Source organism: Pocillopora verrucosa, chromosome 5 (genome assembly GCF_036669915.1).
Source record: "Pocillopora verrucosa isolate sample1 chromosome 5, ASM3666991v2, whole genome shotgun sequence".
Classification (NCBI taxonomy): domain Eukaryota; kingdom Metazoa; phylum Cnidaria; class Anthozoa; order Scleractinia; family Pocilloporidae; genus Pocillopora; species Pocillopora verrucosa.
This window is the reverse complement of record NC_089316.1, coordinates 17,988,025-18,007,900: the sequence shown is the minus strand read 5'-3', so window position 1 is coordinate 18,007,900 and position 19,876 is coordinate 17,988,025. Positions and strand designations below refer to the sequence as shown.

Here is a 19,876-nt window from a genome sequence, read left to right as displayed (position 1 = left end):
GGCACGGGTAACGCAGTGTTTCACGCAGTTAATTCTGTAACAGATCAGAATGCAGCGAGTAAGTGTGCACCTTTCGAAATATTTTGCAGTTCTACTCTTTATAACATAGCCGGCCAATAGCTGCAACTTAGCGTCTCTTTCTGCCTTTGCCTCCTGCAATACTTCCTCAGCAATTTCTTCTACTTCAGCCGAGATTTTCTCCTCTATCAAGGACTGGCAAATCTCTTGTGAAATTCTTTCTCTGGCCAATTTCAGAAGCTCCAAGCGCACTTCTCTGGAAGAAATAAACAAAGACATTAAGAATTTTGTGTTAATGAAAACTTTCATACGCATTTTACCAAAGTTCGATGCAAACGTCATATGAATGAATTTGAACTCTTCCAACAGCTTAGGAAAACAAGTAACAACCAATTAAAATCCCTACGAAACGTCTCTACTTGAACCAGAGAGCGTTAGAACCTGGTTAGCGCGCTAAACTCCGAGTCAAGAGAACTAGATTCAGGCCCTGGCCTGAGCACTGTGTCGTGATCTTGGGCAAGAGACTAAATTCTCCCCATGCCTCTCTTCATCCCGTTCACGAGAAAGGCACAGGGAGACCTGGAAAAATGTCGACTGGATAAGTTCCGCACAGATGAGACACAGGAATGCTAACCTCACCTATTACCTTCTATGTTTCCTTTTAAATCAACCTTCTGTTTTGTTTTGTTTCGTTTTGTTTTTTTGGTTCTATTTTAATGTTTGGGTTTTTTTTTGTTGCGTTTTTCTTAATTTTTTTCTCTCGATAGTGGGTGATCGAGATTGTTATTCCTGATTAACACTAACTTTCTTTTACCTTATGACCTCCTCCGCAATCCTCGTACTTTCAAGAGAAACAAACTCCTCTGTTAAGTCATCGTGAATAGTGCGTGACACACGCTCTCGAGTGACCGCGTTTTCCTGAGCAATTCTGGGGAGAGAAAAACATACTTCAGATCGACTGTAACCTTCTCTTCAACAAACATTCACTAGTTTCGTGTTTAATCGTAGTTGTCACGGACCTTTTTTTACTGAGTTCCTCGGTAAACACTGTATTTGCTGTTTCTCTTATGAACTCTGATATCGTCTCCTCGTAAATCGTATCTGTAATCTCCGTGGACAATTGGAGATCAACATGTACCTGTAAAAAAAAATACAGTGATGAACTAAAAAACAGATGCAAAGCACCTTCAAATTTAGAAAAAAATTTATGGCACTAGTTCTGTAAGAAAGAGAACTTATCACGCACAAGGGAAGGAAGCCCAAAGATATTAGGCCTGTTAAGCAAGTTATCATATGACAAGCAAAAAGATCACCTTGTCAATGGCTTCCTTTGTAATGTCTGCACACATTTCGTTCATCACTTCCAAGAACAGTGTCTTGGTAAAATTTTGTATTTCCTGCAATAAACGAACAACTTTTCATTATGGACTCAATCTGCCAACTGGTAAAGCGTAGATAACTCATGCTCTTTTAAGGCTGGTTTCAGCGCTTTACTATAATCTCGTTACGACCACTTCCACAGAGGTTTCAATTAAAGCCGGTTACCGCTGGTCTACCGCTGCCTTTAACACATCTCACCGCCGTCTGTTGAGCGTGCGAGCAAGGTCACGTGTGCGGGTTTCGCCTTACGATATCATCGGCAGCCACTTATGGAAAAAAGTGCTCGAAACCCCCGCTACGATTTGTCAGAAATATTTCATTCAACCGAGCGAAGGACAAAACTTGCCTTTGTCACATGCTCTAGCAAAATGATCTGAAACCTTCATTGCACAAACGGAGCTCTACATGTGAGCTACAGGCCACAAAACTATGGTCGCTTTTTATTTATTTATTTTTTTACAACTGCCTCGCTTAATGCTAAAGTTCAGGAATGTCTGACAAGTTCATTTTCCAGCGATCGTGTCGATAAAAACTGCTTGCGTTTTTCATCAGCTCACCTCTTCGGAGTAAGACACTGTGGGTTTAGCAGGTTCAATCTGAGTGGGCTACAGACGACAGAAAAAAAGGATAAGTTAGTGAACTGAGACGCCACGCGCGTACCATTTGATGACGAAAAAAAAACTTGTATCTTATTAAACGTTTGTGTAGTGTGTAGTATTGGAGAGTATTTTTACGAGTTGCAACGTATTTTGACGAACCCGTAAGGGCGAGTCAAAATACAAACAAGGAGAAAAAAATAATCAGTGATACAACACAGCAAAGCGTTCAATAACTTATTTGTTATCCAACCGCCTTATTTCATGCGCACTTCTAATATGGCGGGAAAAGCGTAGCAGATAGGAAAGCGTTGTAGGCGCAGTCGACTGGTTAAACAGGTTTTTTTCTGAACAAAATAACCAACCGTACAACATCGCAGGATATTTGTATTCGATTCGCGCGTTACTTGAACTCTACTCAGTGCAGTTGGAAAATAGGAGGCCTTATCAGTAACCCGTGAACCATTTAAAAAATATTTATCTGAAAGTTATTGCTAAGAATTAATAAACCATTCTCTCTTTCATTCAAAAAAAGTTCTAGTTAACTTGTTCAACATTGTGTCTCGCTTACAACTAGTGTAGAATGCAGGTCCGTTAAGTAACCGATGTAGCGGCCGTCTTCACTGAAGCTGAGGCATGGTTGATGCTGAGGGGGGGTTGGAAGTGGTCCGTTGTAAACCACCTAAAGCAACAATAGAAATGAGTAGAGGAACGTAACCAAATTTCATTAAATGTCCAAGGAGGGTATTAGTGAAGATACAAATGAGTAAATGTGTACGGAATTTTTCAATATGAAAGTTTAATTTAAGCGGACGGACAACACATAAGACATAGAGCACATATGACACCATCAGGATCAGAGTCAAGTTAAGAAACCAAAGATTCCAGTTTGCCGTGGTTCTGTACAAAAATAGAACATTGATGACGTCAAAATGTGGTTAGAACATTTAAGTGGCACAGGAGGCGCAACCGAGTGTGTCACTGATGTTCTGACTACATTATGACGTTATCTGCGATCTAGTACTGTACAGACCCATGGCAACATGGAATTTATTTGCTTTTTAAAATAGAGCAAAAAAAATTGATAATGGTCACGTAATCTGAGCTTCTGTCATCGATGGATCATAAGAAAGCACCAATCAAAACGCGAGCGTGATTTAGCTTAATACACAAACAAACACTAATGACTGTACACACCCTCGGCTCCTGCATGAACCTACCTCTCCAATGGAACAGCTTCGTTTGGATTCGATTAGTTTCCAGGCTCTCTTTGCGGGAAGCTTAGACTCGGGCTCAATGAAAGAAGAACGAGCAAAGTTTACGAACCCCTCTGTTACTGTTAGACCGTGGAACGTGCAAAACTCATCAGCCTGGAAGGAAAAAAAAGTCCTTATTATGGCCATTATTGAGTTTGACGTTCACAGAGAATTCATTTAGTCTACCTATTCTCTTACCGAAAAAGAAGAGAACTGCTTTGAAGAGATTAGTCATCAATCGCCGGGGGGAGAATGGAAATGATTATTTTTGAGGGAGGGAGGGGGGGTGTTGTCACATGGTTTTTAGGGGGAATGGAAAAGGATCAGTCGTCACCAACAGATTATAACGAGGGGAATGTAGAAAACTGACTGCCAATTAACTTCCGATAAGGGGGGATCATATATATACAACAGAGCCTTGAGGGGGGAGGTTCAGGTAAAGGTTTTCATGACATAACCAAAATCCTGTTTTGCGAAAACAGAATTTATTACAGTTGATCGCTTATAGTGAAAAAAACTTGTAAATAGTAAAGTTTAGACAATGAAATTTACTCGACCAGGTTTAGAAAATGTTGAAATTAGATCTCTTCTTTTCTTGTTTTGTTTTGTTTTCTTTTAAGCTAGAGAGTCAAGCATTCGCGGTAACTATCAGAAAACATTTCCACTAAAATCATTTTAGTCTTTCCGCCCTTTTAATCATAATTCAATTCAAACCTTTATTCGCACCAACTTTATCCAAACAAACTAAATTTACTGCACTGAAATGACGACTGACTTGACTGCCTAAAATTAAGTCAAACTTCTCAGCCAACCAGCGACACATAACACAAGAACAAAAACAAAGAAAGAAAACAGGAAGGCATACAGTCCATCAAACTGAAATAAAGAAAGAAACAAGGAAAGAAATAAAGAAAAAAGGAAAGAAAGAACTGAAGGACGGAGGAAAGGAACACAAGAACAAAAACAAAGAACGAAAACAAAAGGTATACAGTCAGTCAGACAGGATTAACGAAATAAAGAAAGAAAGAACGAGAGAACGAAACAACGAAAGAAAAAAGAAAGAAAAAAAGAAAGAAAGAACGAAGGAAAGAAAGTACCAAAGGTAAAGATCTACACTCCAAAATTACGTTACCTCAGACTCGTTTTCAAATGCCAAAATGTCTGCAAGTTCCTTAAGCTGGAAAGGTGTGGTTCTGTTTGGAATACTCAGCGAGTGATTTAACGTCTGCACGGCTTTGCTGCGAACCTGAAAAGAAATTGTAACACTCATTGTAAAAGTAACACTCTGTTTATCCAGCGCGTGTAGGTGCATGGATGTGTGTCCATAAACGCTCATTCATTGGTTGAGGGACGCTACATTTGAGATTTAACAAGGATCGGAGAATGAACTGATGATCGAACTAAATTCCCAAGTCATACCTACAGGTGCTGACTGCATAATGAGCAAGAAATTGAAATCCTGCAAGGAGTCTAACGTAGTGTAAGGAAACATGTCAGGGAAAGAGTAGACCATTTGTGAAATCGTACCTGAGTGAAGTATCGATGCAGTAGGCAAGCACTGAGATAGCTAGCGTTTCTATGAAAAAAGACAAAAGCACTCGTACATAAAAGCTTAAAAGAGACCTCATAAGCCTCTTGTTTTAGGGGAATTCCTAGCTGTCTTTGATAAATTATGAATGCATGTGCACATGAATAAGAGGAAATTTGAAAGAAACATTTCTCTAAAGTATTACCGCATGACCTGGAATGCCTTAAAAAAAACATACAAGCCAAAGAGGTCTTTTTAAAAGCGTTCGATCTCAGTCTGCATCTCGCATCTTCAAGAGTCTGGGGCGATGATAAAATTCACGGATGTTTGAGATAATGCAATTGGTGAATCACACTCATTTACTTCTGTGTCAGAAAAATTGTCACAGGGTGAGTGATCACGTTAAGATATGACGTAATCTTCCATAAATGATAGCATGCGCATTCCAATAAGCATGTTAGTATGCGCCAAATATAGTTTGAAAAACGTGGCGCACTTCCATTAGGGTATATCATTGAGAGAAAAATATTTCTACTACATATCTAAGTGAATATAATTGTAAATAAAGGATTTACGTACCTGAGAAGACGGAAAAATCTGACAAAGTTGTTACTATTGAGAGCATGGAAAACAGCCATGGCGAATCTCACTTCAGGTGACTGTTGAATCTCATCTCGAAATGTCATCACTTCCCTAAAGGAGAGAAAACATCAATACGAATGAACCATGCATAAAATATCCGTTAGTCCTTGGGAAAATCTCACAGCATTCGCGGTTGCGCACTGCATTGCCCCAAATTGTGTCGCACATTTTGTTGCAAAGACATATAATATAATATAAAATATATTAAAGTTCACACGGCAACCAGGTGGACAATCAGACATAGTTTGATGCTACTCTGGTTTGCAGCTTTAATGAATGTAACCGAAGAAGTTACAATTCATAGACCCAACGTTTCGACACTCCTGTCTAGTGCCTTCATCAGGGGTGATCTAAACGCTGCAACAAGAGGTCCTTTTATATCATCACTAATTAGCGGCCTTTTTTCTGACGAGGTGTAAATAGGCGTTGTTGGGAATGCTGGTTACACTATCAAAAATTCCTACGAATTTGCGGATTTCATAAGAGATAAAACTATTAACGCTTGTGAAAAATTAGTATCTTTCGACGTTGTTTCGCTCTTCACTAAAATCCCAGTTGATCTTGCCGTCAAGGTTGCGGAGGAGAGACTCAGAGAAGATGCTTCCCTGGGACAAAGAACTTCACTGCCTGTGGAGGATATTATTCATCTGCTGTCTTTTTGCCTCAAAACCACGCAATTTACATATAACAGCACCTACTATCAGCAAGGTTTTCATACAGCGATGGTTTCGCCCGTCTCTGCTGTCATTGCTAACATGGTAATGGAAGACGTGGAACAATGGGCCTTAGCCACTTCACCGGTTAAACCCTTTTTCTGGAAACGATATGTCGATGATGTTATTTCTGCGGTATCCGGAAATGAAGCGGAGCGCCTTTTGTCGCATTTTAATTCAGTAGAGCCATCGATCCAATTCACCCTTGAGTGTGAAAAGGATAGACATTTGCCCTTTCTTGATTTAAATGTGTCCAGAGGGGTTCAGGGTAATTTAAAGACAAGTGTCTACCGTAAACCTACCCACACCGACAAATACCTCGCCTTCGATTCTCACCACCCTATTTGCCATAAAACGTCTATAGCCAAAACTTTACTTAGGAGGGCTGACTGTCTACCATCTTCACTCGATTCGAAGGCTGAGGAGGGGAAATATGTTTCCAATGTCCTAAAGGCAAATGGCTATACAAAAACTTTTCTCCGTAACTGCCAAATACCAGTTACAAATAGTAACGCTCTTGATGAAAGGGAACCAGCGACTGATTTTGCTGTTATTCCTTACATACAGGGTGTTACGGAAACCATCAAGAGAATTTTGAATAGCCACAACGATAAAGTTGCTCAAAAACCTTTTCAGACTTTGGGGCAAATTTTCGCCAAACCTAAGGATCCTGTTACGAAAGAACAACGAACCGACGCCATTTATTCTATTCCTTGCAATGACTGTGACAACGAATACATCGGACAGGCCAAACGTCAGTTTGGTGCACGTTTAAAAGAGCACCAAAAAGCGGTTTTCCTTTGCAAAAAGGAAAATTCAGCTTTATCGGAGCATCCATGCCTAACTAACCGTACAATTGTGTGGGATAATACTAAAATTATCACCACTAATCGGCGTTACCACCAGCACCTTTGTTTGGAGGCTTGGCATATTAACTCCGCCCACGCTCCTTTAAATCGTGACGATGGCGGTTTGCTTCCTGACGCCTATATACACCTCGTCAGAAAAAAAGGCCGCTAATTAGTGATCATATAAAAGGACCTCTTGTTGCAGCGTTTAGATCACCCCTGATGAAGGCACTAGACAGGAGTGTCGAAACGTTGGGTCTATGAACTGTAACTTCTTCGGTTACATTCATTAAATCTGCAAACCATAGTAGCATCAAACTATGTCACATATAAAATAATCTGTTGCGTTGCATAGCGCTGCATAAAAGTGCGTAACATTTCGTTGCACTAGACCGTCTCGTTACAATGCGTTACACTGTGTTGCATTGCTCTGAGTTGTGATACCCACACAGGTTTACAAGTACACCCGAGGCCGCACGAAATCGAGGCTATAACATAAGGATTTAACACTGACTTATGATACTCAACTCTCGCCATAAGAACTCTACAATTATCAACTTACCTAAGAATGTCTCCTTCATTCAAATTCAGCAAAATGTCATAAGCTCTAAACTCTGCTTCTTGCGGGCATGTTACTCCCTTAAGCAAAATAGCAGAAGAAGAAAAGTCATTCCCATCATGCACCGATTTGGTTGCGGAAAAATTATATTGGAAAAACATCGAAAAGATGCACACAGCTTTTCGCGAGAATTGTTTTATACCACTTCTCTATCATATTCGAATCTTGTCCCAATTATTCACAGCTAAAAATCGTATTGATCTGGAGAGCTTGATGTAATTACACTCAAAAATAATCTTCTCGCTTAAAAAAATTACAGCACATCTCAGCTAAAAACAGAATTACTTTGGTAATGTAATGTAAGTTGTCTGCAAACCAACAACACCGCCAATTGTACGATTTTTCTAGACCGTCCCTCTACAACGTGCGGATCAGTCATTCTTCGTGTTTAAGTTCACCAGGAAAATATTTCCTATACCTTGTCTTTAAGGAGATCTCCGTAAAACTGTTTCAAAGTTTGCAGGCATTTGGTTAAATTCTCAGTATTGATTTTTGCATCAAAGGAATTCATGTCTGCCTCACACAGAAAGTGGGCGCAAAATATATGAAACCTGTAAAATTAAACACAAACAACCATACACCATTTAGAAAAATAAAGGGGGCAAGTTTCTAAATGAACTGTGGTGCTGCATCGGTTGGAGAGTATCACAGGGCAATTTAGTATTGGCAACTGAGTTGATAACGTAAATTGGCCACCGTAAAGAGTTTAAAAGCTGACGCTTCGAGCGTTAGCCCAATTTACTTTATTAACTCCGTTGGTAATACCAAATTACCATTTAAAAAAAAAACTCGCTAGCAAACTTGAATGAAATCCAATCGGATGGTTAGTCAGAAGTTGTAACGATATCAATCATTTCTCAAGCCAATACGTTTTTCCCATCCAAGAAAAACCCCGGCAAGTACTGATTGGACACGGGTGGCCTGAATGGAGAAGTCTGGGTTCAAGACCTGGCCTGGCCCCTCGACCGAATAAGTGCAAAATCAAGACCAAATACAACTTAGTTATCCACGTTTTCTCGCACTTGAGATAGCTTAACTTTCGGAATGTTGAGTTCTGATTTTCCTTTAATTGGCCGATGACATAACTTTGGTTTTCTCTTCGAGAAACTCGCTAAAATGTGTTCTAAAATCGCGTGAGAGGGAGGAGAGCCACGAAATCTACCAAATAAAACAAAAGACCAAAAGAACTAATGTCCCCCAGTTAAGCACACATTTAAAGAAATTTAAACGTCAAATGTCCACATCTAGGAGGCGCGGTATTCATAAACAAACGTCTAAGTACCTGGCTGTTTTCTCTACAAGATCGACACAATCAGGGTCACATAAGTGCTGTTGGGTAATATCCTACAACAAAAAGAATGAAAATAAACGGTACAATTTTACAAACAACCACCATGCTTGCTAAGCTTTTGATATTTCAATCATCAGTCTTTAGATTGCAACAGCAAAAGCTAAAACAGAATCGGATTTTTTTGTTTAAATTCCTCCATCATCCTGAAGGCAACAAAAAAAGTTATGTTTTAACAGTAAAATTGAATATTAGTGGCGGTAAATTAGTCGTGAACGCTTTGTTACACATGCTGTCAAAGAGATCAGAGGCACAATGCACGTAACAGTCCTCATTTGGCGCTAAATTATCCCAGTATTGTACATGTGAATTTTTTTCTTGATCATAATCTGTTCGTCTTTGAAATCTGTTTACTTCAGAGAACCGACAGCACGCGCGCATACAAATATCAGAGCATAAACTCACTCTACATGAAGATTATGTTCATTCAGTGAGGACTTGACTCAACCTTATACCGAAATGAGGATGAACATGCAAAGTTTATGGAACAGTCAAAAAGCTACATGTAAACCTGCGTCACGAGCTAAGTGATAATTCTATTCTGCTCCCCAAACTTCGCGCGTGCATCCAAAACAACGCGCGTGCACCCAAAACTACGCGCGTGCATCCAAAACTACGCGCGTACATCCAAAACTTCGCGCGTGCATCCAAAACTACGCGCGTGCATCCAAAACTACGCGCGTACATCCAAAACTTCGCGCGTGCATCCAAAACTTCGCGCGTGCATTCAAAACTACGCGTGCATCCAAAATTACGCGCGTGCATCCAAAACTACGCACGTGCATCCAAAACTTCGCGCGTGCATCCAAGACTACGTGCGTGCATCCAAAACTTCGCGCGTGCATCCAAAACTTCGCGCGTGCATCCAAAACTTCGCGCGTGCATCCAAGACTACGATAGACTTACACCCTCACAAAGAATATCTTATCATCATATTTTACATATACGTATTTCTAATAATTGTTAGCCCGCTTGTACGCTCGGGTGATTGTTCAGACTGTTACGTTGTCATTTTTTTCAGTTTTTATCATCTCCATGCCCTCCAAAGTGATAGTAATAGCAATTCCTTTTATGTTCTCGGGCGTAAATATGTTTTTTGCCATCCAGAGAGTTATTTTACCAACTGGGGCTTAAATGACTTTGAGTCGCGCCTAAAAACATACTTAAGCCCGTGATCATAAATTCTATCGTTTTAATACAGGCCTGGAGTGGCTCCTTTGTACGGTTAGTGACCTGTACATACCTTCCTGATTCCCCTGGTTCTGTTCCAGAGAAAATCAAACCACTCTCCTTCCCTTCCTTCACACAGATCCATGATGTTTGTGGCCAGATAATCCATGGTCATCCTGAGGACTGGCACAGGGCGGAGCTCATGGGGCAATGGCTCTTCCTAAACACGAAGAAACGAGGACTTAATTCCATGCAAGCCGCGGTTGTGGAATGATGTACAGTTACCGCTAAAATCTAAGTTGACAGTCCCTCGAATCTCGATCCTTGAAACTTCGCGAATGAGTCCGTTCCTCGAGAAATTATTTGATTTGAGTTTCTAGAGGCTCGATTCTCGAAAGAGGATATTAACTTAAATTTCAGCATTACAGTACTTCAATAAAATTTATTTTTCATGTGAGTCGTTTAAGGCAAAAAATAATGTGTTTCATTTTTAGCTTCAAAACCTCTTGACAAAGCTAAAAAAACAAAATCAAGATGTAGATCATTAATTGGCTGGACCTTGTAAAAAAAAAAACCGACCACACCCCCCCCCCCAAAAGCAAAAAGGTGAATAATTATGTCATCACAAATTAAAAGGAAATGGAATGCACTGACGGCTAGTAATTTCACCGTGCCCAAAACTTAACCCTTTAACTCCCAAGATCTGATTGTTAATTCTCCCCTCTAGCTGCTACACATTACCTTGAAAATTGGTTAGGAGAATTTGGTGTTCAATAATCAAGGTTAATACCTTGTACCTGATGAGTTTGAGTATTCTCATTACCTGCGTGCTGAATAATGTATGGATATTACAGGGAGAAGTTTCATGTTAATCACTTCTGTGAGTTAAAGGGTGAATAACACATAGCAAGCAAGTAATCAATTATTGTGAGTAAGTGATACTTCTCTACAGAGTGCATTTGCACAACAAACAGATGCACGAAAAAGAGGAATGAAAGATACCCTTTACCTTATCAGCGGCAGATCTGTCATATTCCTTGACTGCACGGGTGTGATTGACTTGAGGATTTTCATCCTTTGGGGCGCAACAAGGTTGATAGTGACAAGCAATTAGTCAGTCACAAAGACAAGTTTCCATTGGTGACACATGCAGGCATACTCAGAAAAATAACGAAATTATGAGCATCGTAACTAGACTCAAAACTTGTGATCTACTGATGAGTTGACCTGCAGAGCTGGCATAATTTTGGCGAGGAGTGCTCAGTATTTTCTTAACAAAAATTATGGCCGCCATCTTTGATTTTAATGGAAGTGGAAGGCTAGGGAGAGAAAGAAATTTGTACCAAGAGGGCGGTTGACAGTCAAAAATAAGGGGTGGGGTGGAGGTGGGGCGGGGGGGGGGAAGATTTAGAGTGTCTCCTAAGCTATGGCAGTCAGCTGTGAGAGCTTCATGGTTCTGTAGTAAGAACACAACCTACATGAAAATTCTTCCACACAAACCTACATGTTTGCCAGACAGGATGTTTTGTTTCTTCTTTACTAAACAATTTGACCCCAAGCATCTAATTTCTCCCAATGGCATCACCCCTAAATCAAAGAGTATGGTCATGGGAATAAGGGAAATGATCACCTGCTCAAAATTCTCGTGATTGTTAGGCAAATTCTCCTTGCAAGTCCCATAAGAAATGCTTAGAGAACAGTATGCAGAATTTGGGTTAATGATCAAGCCATCACTGAACAAATATTAAACCTGCAACAATCATTTGTGGCTTCTTAAACAAAACTAGGAAAATCTCTCTGAACTCTTTTTTTTTCAGTAAAAATCTTTACAACTCTCACAAGTAAAAAAAATTATTAAAATTGGTGAATCATCTTCTCTTTAATACAGAAAGATCTGAAATAACTGATTTAAGGATAAATATTCGACACATTTTAATTAGAAACATTTTTTAAATAAATTATGTAGGAAGTCAGTAATTTATCCTTTCCAAAAGATATTTTAAACCCCTTTTTAAACCCTAACATCAGTATTCAAATTCTCTATGCTATTCTCTATACATTTCCTAAGATGCTAAAAAGGAGAATTTGTCTAACAATCAAGAGCTTCTTTAGTTGTGATCATTTCCTTGATTCTCGTGACCTCAATGTTTGCTTCAGGGGATGATATTGTAAGGAGAACTTACATGTTAGTCCCTTTTAGGGGTCAAAAGGTCAAGGTGGTTTAAAGAGATATTTGTAAACTATCTTTGTAAGCAACAAACATTAACCTAATACAGTCAAACCTGTATTAAGTGGTCACCCACAGGAGATGACAGGGTGACTGCTCATTACAAGTCCCACAGAACATGGGTGATACATAACATGATACAAATGCCATTTCATGCCATAATTGACCGCTTAACATACAAAAACTAATGTACATTAACTACTGGAGAGAAAAATGGATTACATTTCACTTATGAAAGATTATTGATTTTCTTAGGTGTATTTAAGTAGTTCCACTTTAACCTTTTATACCTGAAAATCAGTATGCATATTCTCCATACTGCTCTTTATACATTTCCTAGGGTGCTGACAAGGAGAATTTGTTTACCAATCAAGAGCTTGTTTTGTTGGTGATCATTTCCTTTATTCTCATGACCTTAATGTGTGATTCAGGGCTGATATTGTGGGGAGAAATTAGATGCTAGTCACTCTTAGGATTTAAAAGGTTAAGTGACCAATCACTAAAGGAGGAAGAGAATAGAAACAGGCTGTTGAGGCTTAGTCAAAGGTGACCACCACTGCATAATGGGGGGGATGGCTTAACAGTGGTGAAAATAACAATGATTATGGGGAAACAAATTTGGGACTTTGAGGACTGACTGCTTTATACAGGATGACTGCTTAATTCATTGCTGCTTAATATAGGTCCAACTGCATTTGTGGTACAGCTTCTTTGGAAATGACAAACATTAACCAATTACAGTGAAGATGTACTTACAAAGCTGCCTGTCCCAGACACAACCTCAAACACACTCAGTCTTCTTTGATGCTCTCGCATGTACCTTTCCTACAGCATACAAAATTAACTGTCAGGTTGAAAAGAACTTGTACAAACAACAAACATTTCATTTTTCTTAACCCTTTAACTCCCATTAATGACCAAGACAGAATTTCTCCTTACAATATCAATTCAATATCAAGAAGAAAAGTGATGAGAATAAAGAAAAATATCAATTTGGGGATAATTAGTTGATCCAATACTAAATTCTCTGAACTAACATTATAAGAATTGTGTAGTTGACAGTAAGGAGAATTACAAATTGGATCTGAGAGTTAAAGGGTTAACGCAATATATGTGGCTCAGGCTCAAGCTTTGTATATTTGAGAGCAGAGTACAGTATACTAAAGGTTTACCTTCTCAGGACACATGTCTTTGCAAGTTCCAATGACAGCTTTAGCAGAACTTATGTCAGATGACCTTTCGAACACTGAGAGATAAATTGTTGAAGGGAAATTAAACAAACTTAGCTGATATTGATGATGAAGTTGATTGACAGATTGATTGATTGACAGATTGCTTGATTGATCAATCAGTAAATTGATTACAGTGTAGATATCACAATGATTAACTGACTGACTGAATTAAGAAACAACTGACTTACTACATTGTAACTGATTGACTGACTAACCAACCGACTGTCTGACTTTCTAAACAACTAACAAACAGCTGTTTGACCAACTGACTGACAGACTGAGTGACAGACTGACTAAACAGCTAACTAACTGACTGCCTCATTGATTGAATGCCTGACCTTGGCTTTACACTGTTCACAAATCAGACACAATTATACCATTTAACATTCCCATTAGACTGTTACATGTCAAGTCAAAGATAATATAGGCAGCTTTTACTGCTCATACCTAATCTTAGTTTTTTGTCAATTCCCTCCAAAACTTGAAGTTTATCCCCAGCACTTTCACTTGCTGGAACTGACTTCAAATCTGTGAAACATCAAGCTCTTGGTTAATCAGAAGAAGTTCAGTGTGCTGTAACAATATTTTTCAAACTTATCTGTTTAACTCAGGAAATCTTGAACAGCACAAATATTAAAGGAGAGAACAAAAGATTTTTTTGTCCTGTCACAACCATGGGACAAAGAAAAAATTGTGAGTCCCTATAAGGATTGGTACCCCACACCATGCTCCCATACTCTACCACTGAGCCACAGAGACTCCACAGTGAGCGAAGTCTATTACGAAGTTCATATGACATGCATCCTGCATACTGCTAGGATCCACAATGTCAATAGCGTAATGTTTGTAGAAATAAGCACAAATATTCGTGGACAACCTAATCTGACATGAGAGACCCCAATCACAACAGCAACAGGAAACAGTAGTTAGGGGGTTTGTATGCCTGCATTGAATTTCTTTGTGATTGGTAAATAAGAAATTGACAAGACAGCTTGTCAATATAACCTGATCATCTTTATCTGAGTCTTGCAGTACTATAAATTGCATGTAGACATACAGAGTTGATACAGTTTCACTTTAGATACTACATACATTCTTGAATATCCTTCAAAGCTTGTGACATCTTTATCCTCTGCTGGGTTTGTTTTTCTGAAGGTGCAGTCTGGGTGATAGAAATAACAGATTCACTACTCCCGGCCACAGTTCATCAATGATGTTGACTCCTCATGTACACAAAAAACATTACTACTACAAATGACAGCTACTGTAAGCACCCAAACTTGTTTACCACACAATACCTGAGCAGAAATCTTCTTTATTTTCTCTGGACTGGAAGGCTGCTCACTCTCTGTTAATTAATAAAATTTACAGATATATTATATCTAATCAATATCTTGTAATAAAATCATTAACAATGTCATTATTAAAAACATACCTATTTATTAGCTTTACACTATGTACATTTTTTTAAAAATGTGTAAGCAATGTCCACAAATCCACACATTATATCAGAGCCATGCTTCATATAACTTTTTCTGAGGAACTGGAACACTACAGATAGTGGCTGGTTCTAAACCTACTTTTCACCCTAAAAAAATATTCATATTCTGTCACTGATCACAATTCAGAAAGAAGCCAGAGCAAAATGGTCTAACAGCCAGCAGATTTCTACCCCCTACAAGTTCCTGATGACAACCAGGGCTCTATCATTCTCCTATAACAGTTACCTAGAGAAATTTCACACATTGTTCTTAGAGACATTTAAACTTGTACAAATAGCCATATTGTCATACAGTGTAAGCCTCATAATCCGTACTGTAAAAGAAATTCAAGGTGGGATCTAATATTCTGCTCCATCAGGGTGAGGATGTTAGAAATAATTAGAATGTTGTAAAAGAAATGACACAAGTTGTACATGTAAATGTACCTGATGTTGTCCTTTTGCGACCTTGCTGCTTCCAAAAAATTTTCACAGGCTGCAAACCAGATTTCAGAATCTTGCCTTCCTTCTTAGCCAGCCTTGCACCTTCCTGGTAATTAAGTGACAGAGGAAATAATATTTGCCATTTATTTTATGTATATATTTCTTAATGCTAGTTGATATAAGCTATTTCATCTGCTGCTGGTTTCTGATGATGGAACTGTCAAAGAAAAATCTTCAATAAATTTCCTTAGATTTCACTTGGTTGGCAACCACATTCTAAGGGACACCACGTTGTTTAGTCAGATGACATGCAAGACTAGGAACTATTCCATTTGAACTCTCAGGCATTAATTTTTGTAAAGCTTGCAAGAACCTTTAATTAAAAAAGTTTTTATGTGGGATTGAATCACATGCCTAAACCCATCAGCATACGGGGGGGCTGGGGGGGTGCATGTGCACGTAATCTGGTGGATTGAAGTATGTCTTGGTCGAAGTCTCATAAAAGATCATATCGATACCGTGTGAAATGTGAAGAATGCCAGAAAGAATTCGACTCCGACTATGTAGAAGCTCATTTCTGAATTGTTCACAGCGGCTGAAAAGTGAAATGTCTGCCAGTGGTAGAATCGTCACAGCTGAAATTATGTGGTTTCTTCTCTATCCAGTTGAATCAATTCAGTCGAATCTCCAGGTCAGACACAGGAGGCACTGCTTGTTGGATGTAGCCCAGAGAGTGAACAACGTACTATTTCATCAACATACGAATCTGTTGCAAATATCCAGCCAGATCCTGAATCAATCGCCCAAGATTCACATAAGCTTGATGAGTCAAAGAGAGATGTCCAGGAACCTGGCGAGCCAAGTACCCCAATAGATAAAGGCATTCAATCAGATCTTGGAGGGATCGCTGAACTAGAGCCAGAGTCCTCCACATCACCTACGTTGACGACAATGGTACCGAAACAACCTGTTTTACTCAAATATCTGGGCACCAAGTTTAGCAGTGAGTCTTTCACTAGACGATTCCAGCCTGACTGGTATAAAAAGTATCCATGGCTTAGTTACAATGTCGAAAAAGACGTGTGTGTATGTTTTGCTTGCATAGAGTTTGGAAAAGATGCATCTTTTGTCTTCAAGAATTGGAAGAAGCCATTAAAGTTAACAAAACACAGCCAAAGTGAGAATTATGTAAGTTGCATGACTAAGTGGCTGCAGTTCAAAGCAATGGAAAGAAAGAATAGCAGTGTTCTGCAGCAACTAAGTAATGCACATAAAGAGCAAGTCAAATTTAACAAGTGATAATCAAGTGCTTGATTTTCACTGCTATGCAAAATATTTCTGTTAGAGGACATGAAGAAAGTCAAAACGATATCTTGGAAGTGTCAGATATAAACAGAAGAAACTTTCTTGAATTACTCCATTTACGATGCAAAGACTTGCCATGGCTGCAGTCAAAACTCCAGGTGCAGCTCCAGTTGCATGCTCAGTGGATATCACCCACCATCCAAAATGAGCTACTTGAAATAGTGTCAGACCTTATGCTTGAGAGAATCACGACAGAAGTAAGGAAGAGTGGTTACTTTGGAATCATCATGGATGAAACTTCAGACAACAGTAGAACCGAAGAGGTATCCTTGTGCCTCAGGTATGTTATTGATGGTGAGACAAAAGAAAATTTTGTTGGTTTCTTTGCCACTGCTTCTACAGAGGGGGAAGTTCTGTACGACCTTGCAAAAACAGCCATAAATAAGCTGGATTTAAGGTTGGAAAACATTATTGCCGAATGCTTTGATGGCGCTGCGAACATGAGTGGGATTCGCAAGGGCCTTGCTATGCGTATGAAGGAATGTTCACCTCTCGAAATATATGTACATTGTTATGGTCATCTTTTAAATTTGGCTCTTAAGGACACCATGACTGAAATTGAAACTCTCCATAATGCCCTTGGGTACTATCCAGAGTCTTTACAATTTCTTACACGGGAGTACCAAGCGCCATGCGTTATTCAAGGTCATTGAAGTTCATGAAGAGGATGTTGCGCTTACATTAAAATCTTTGAGTACCACTAGATGGTCCTGTCGCTGGGCGGCGGTGACGGCTGTGCTAGAGCAAGTGCCGAGGATAATGGAAGCCCTGCTCACTTTATCAAAGGATCGCGATCCCTAGACCCACAACGAAAGTAATTCGCTTCTCCACGCTCATCTTAACCAACACTGATAATTTGAGTAGATATCTTCAGTGAGAACAGATGAACGTCATCACTGCCAAGAAGACTGCTGATACTGTCGTTAAGACACTGAGCAATTATCGCAATGAAGAGAACTTCACTCAGATATGGTCACATGCTGATGTTCTAACGCAAAAAATCAAGATAGGAATCGAGGTACGAAATTTACTTTCAGAGATGCCAAGGTGCCTTGAACCAGACCATCACGCCGACTTCAGGGCCTTACTGGTGAGACACCTGCTGCAGCGAAAGGACAGCTCACAACAGACGGCAAAAGACCACTTACGTATCACAGTTTATTACACAAGTATTGACAAAGTCGTCAGTAAACTTCAATCAAGTTTTGAGGGCAATGACCAGGAGGTTTTGTGCGCATTGGGCAAAATCGTATTCAGTTATTCTCCAAGCATCAACAACATCCAAACTATATCAAGTTTCTATGGCGTGGATAGTGAAATGCTCTCGAGTGAGAAGTCAATCTTTGAGTCAATCATCGCTCTGACGAAGGGCTAACGCTCGAAACGTCAGCTTTTTTACCCTTTACGGTGGCTAATTTACGTTTTCAACCCAGTTGTTAACACTAAATTACCTGCTATACTCTCCCACCGACGCAGCACCACAGTTTCTTTAGAAACTTACCCCTTTATTCATTTGAAAACTACGACTGCAGGGACCCATGCCAGGGAAAAACCGCAGCCGTGATGGTAAAGACCATGCACCAACAAGTTTCATTCGGGCAAATTATGTTCAGCCCCCCAACAAAATTTTTCCCGTACGCCGATGCCTAAACCTGTTATTGCTAAATTGCTGTGTGCCCCCAATTCCTCCCAAAACTGTAAAGTGACTGCTGTACAAGTCTCTTATATGGTATTTCAATACTTACACAAATTTTTGAATAGCTATTATGGTAAACTAGGGTGAAAGTAGCCAGCTAAAGATCATTGACCACAGTGAGTGGCACACTATACTACTTTTGGCTTTTTTTCTAAATTTGATCCTAATTATCGGAATATATAAATGATTTACCATTTTCCAACGGAATTCATTTATTAAAACATAGTTAGTCTCCTCTACTAACTATGATTAAAATAGCTATTTCCCACTTGGTATATAGAAACATCCGTCGCAACGGCTTGGGAATTTGTTCAAAATAAACTTATTCCCGGTGTATTGTAATTCGGTAGAATCAGCTAAGGCACCCGTTTATAACCAGTTGTCGCGTCCGGAATGCAAACCCATGCACGAATGCTTATTTCATAGCTTTTGTCATCGGTGAACATGCTTTTCTCAAAAACTGGTTCCTTCATCTCGCCATTTATACAAAAACTAATAAGTGCTACTCTCTTATTTTAATGGTGTTGTGTTATAGTATGATTACTTGTCACGACTGCGTCTTGCTCTAACTCGTATGCAATTTTTTTTTATGAGAAACCAGATTCGCTTTTTATTTCGATATTTGTCAAATCATCGATCAATGTTCACCAAATTGCTCGAAAAAATGGAACAGAAAAATTAACTGCATGTAGTTCAAATTTGATTTAGACTCGCCGGCGCGTGTAATTTGGCAAAACATCAAGACGGCAATAATCGAACTTGTGTAGTTCAACACGGTAATCGGAGACTTTTGTAAAGTTAGTGGCTCCTAAAGGAGCCGTTTGTTTATTATGGAAGCTTTTAGTATCCCGACGCTCTTCCTTCACGTTGGACTACGGCAGGAATAGCTTTCCGGAAGTGGCTAATTGCACGATTTACTAAAACTTGACCTTTCATCGTTGTAATATGATGCGCTCCGCAATCAAACAAAACATCACAAGCGATGCGAAATGAAACTGTCAACATTCCGGTGAGTAAACACTGAAGCGGGCGCCGATTGCAATGAATAAAACAGAACACCATTCACACTCTTAAAAAGTATATTTTCCTTCTGATCCTCACCGAAGATGATCGAGGTAGGTTTGAAGTTTCGAAGAAATCATAACCTGCGATGCAAACACCAAATTGTTTACATTCCGCGACGTAAACATCTCAGGGAGTGCTGATTGCAGTGAATAGTTGAGAAGTATATTAGTGAGTATTTTTTCGTTACTTGCTCAGTGAAACTCGTGTTTGGATGCCTCAAGTAAGTGACATTTTCCTTCCCCAGCTGAT

At 39.4% G+C, this 19,876-nt stretch overlaps 2 protein-coding genes across 5 annotated transcripts in view; one reads left to right on the top strand and one right to left on the bottom strand.

Annotated features, from left to right (window-relative positions):
- Positions 1 to 19,876, top strand: part of LOC131787159 (uromodulin-like) — a 240,513-nt gene that overhangs the window by 183,401 nt on the left and 37,236 nt on the right. The gene's annotated exons all lie outside the window — the stretch shown is intronic.
- Positions 1 to 19,876, bottom strand: part of LOC131787130 (germinal-center associated nuclear protein) — a 216,280-nt gene that overhangs the window by 190,026 nt on the left and 6,378 nt on the right. For 3 of the 4 annotated variants that reach the window (XM_066167163.1, XM_066167160.1, XM_066167161.1), the window contains exons 5-25: positions 15,505 to 15,607; positions 14,876 to 14,925; positions 14,670 to 14,739; positions 14,025 to 14,105; positions 13,518 to 13,591; positions 13,102 to 13,170; positions 11,128 to 11,193; positions 10,192 to 10,338; positions 8,883 to 8,944; positions 8,019 to 8,151; positions 7,544 to 7,620; positions 5,358 to 5,471; positions 4,778 to 4,826; positions 4,383 to 4,496; positions 3,215 to 3,364; positions 2,566 to 2,676; positions 1,956 to 2,003; positions 1,332 to 1,415; positions 1,038 to 1,156; positions 833 to 946; positions 71 to 274 (exon numbers count right to left, since the gene is read on the bottom strand). In XM_066167163.1, the coding sequence (XP_066023260.1) occupies positions 71 to 274; positions 833 to 946; positions 1,038 to 1,156; positions 1,332 to 1,415; positions 1,956 to 2,003; positions 2,566 to 2,676; positions 3,215 to 3,364; positions 4,383 to 4,496; positions 4,778 to 4,826; positions 5,358 to 5,471; positions 7,544 to 7,620; positions 8,019 to 8,151; positions 8,883 to 8,944; positions 10,192 to 10,338; positions 11,128 to 11,193; positions 13,102 to 13,170; positions 13,518 to 13,591; positions 14,025 to 14,105; positions 14,670 to 14,739; positions 14,876 to 14,925; positions 15,505 to 15,607 (2,039 nt within the window). The remainder of the gene's footprint in view (positions 1 to 70; positions 275 to 832; positions 947 to 1,037; positions 1,157 to 1,331; positions 1,416 to 1,955; positions 2,004 to 2,565; positions 2,677 to 3,214; positions 3,365 to 4,382; positions 4,497 to 4,777; positions 4,827 to 5,357; positions 5,472 to 7,543; positions 7,621 to 8,018; positions 8,152 to 8,882; positions 8,945 to 10,191; positions 10,339 to 11,127; positions 11,194 to 13,101; positions 13,171 to 13,517; positions 13,592 to 14,024; positions 14,106 to 14,669; positions 14,740 to 14,875; positions 14,926 to 15,504; positions 15,608 to 19,876) is intronic. The other variant, XM_066167162.1, reaches the window with a different exon arrangement.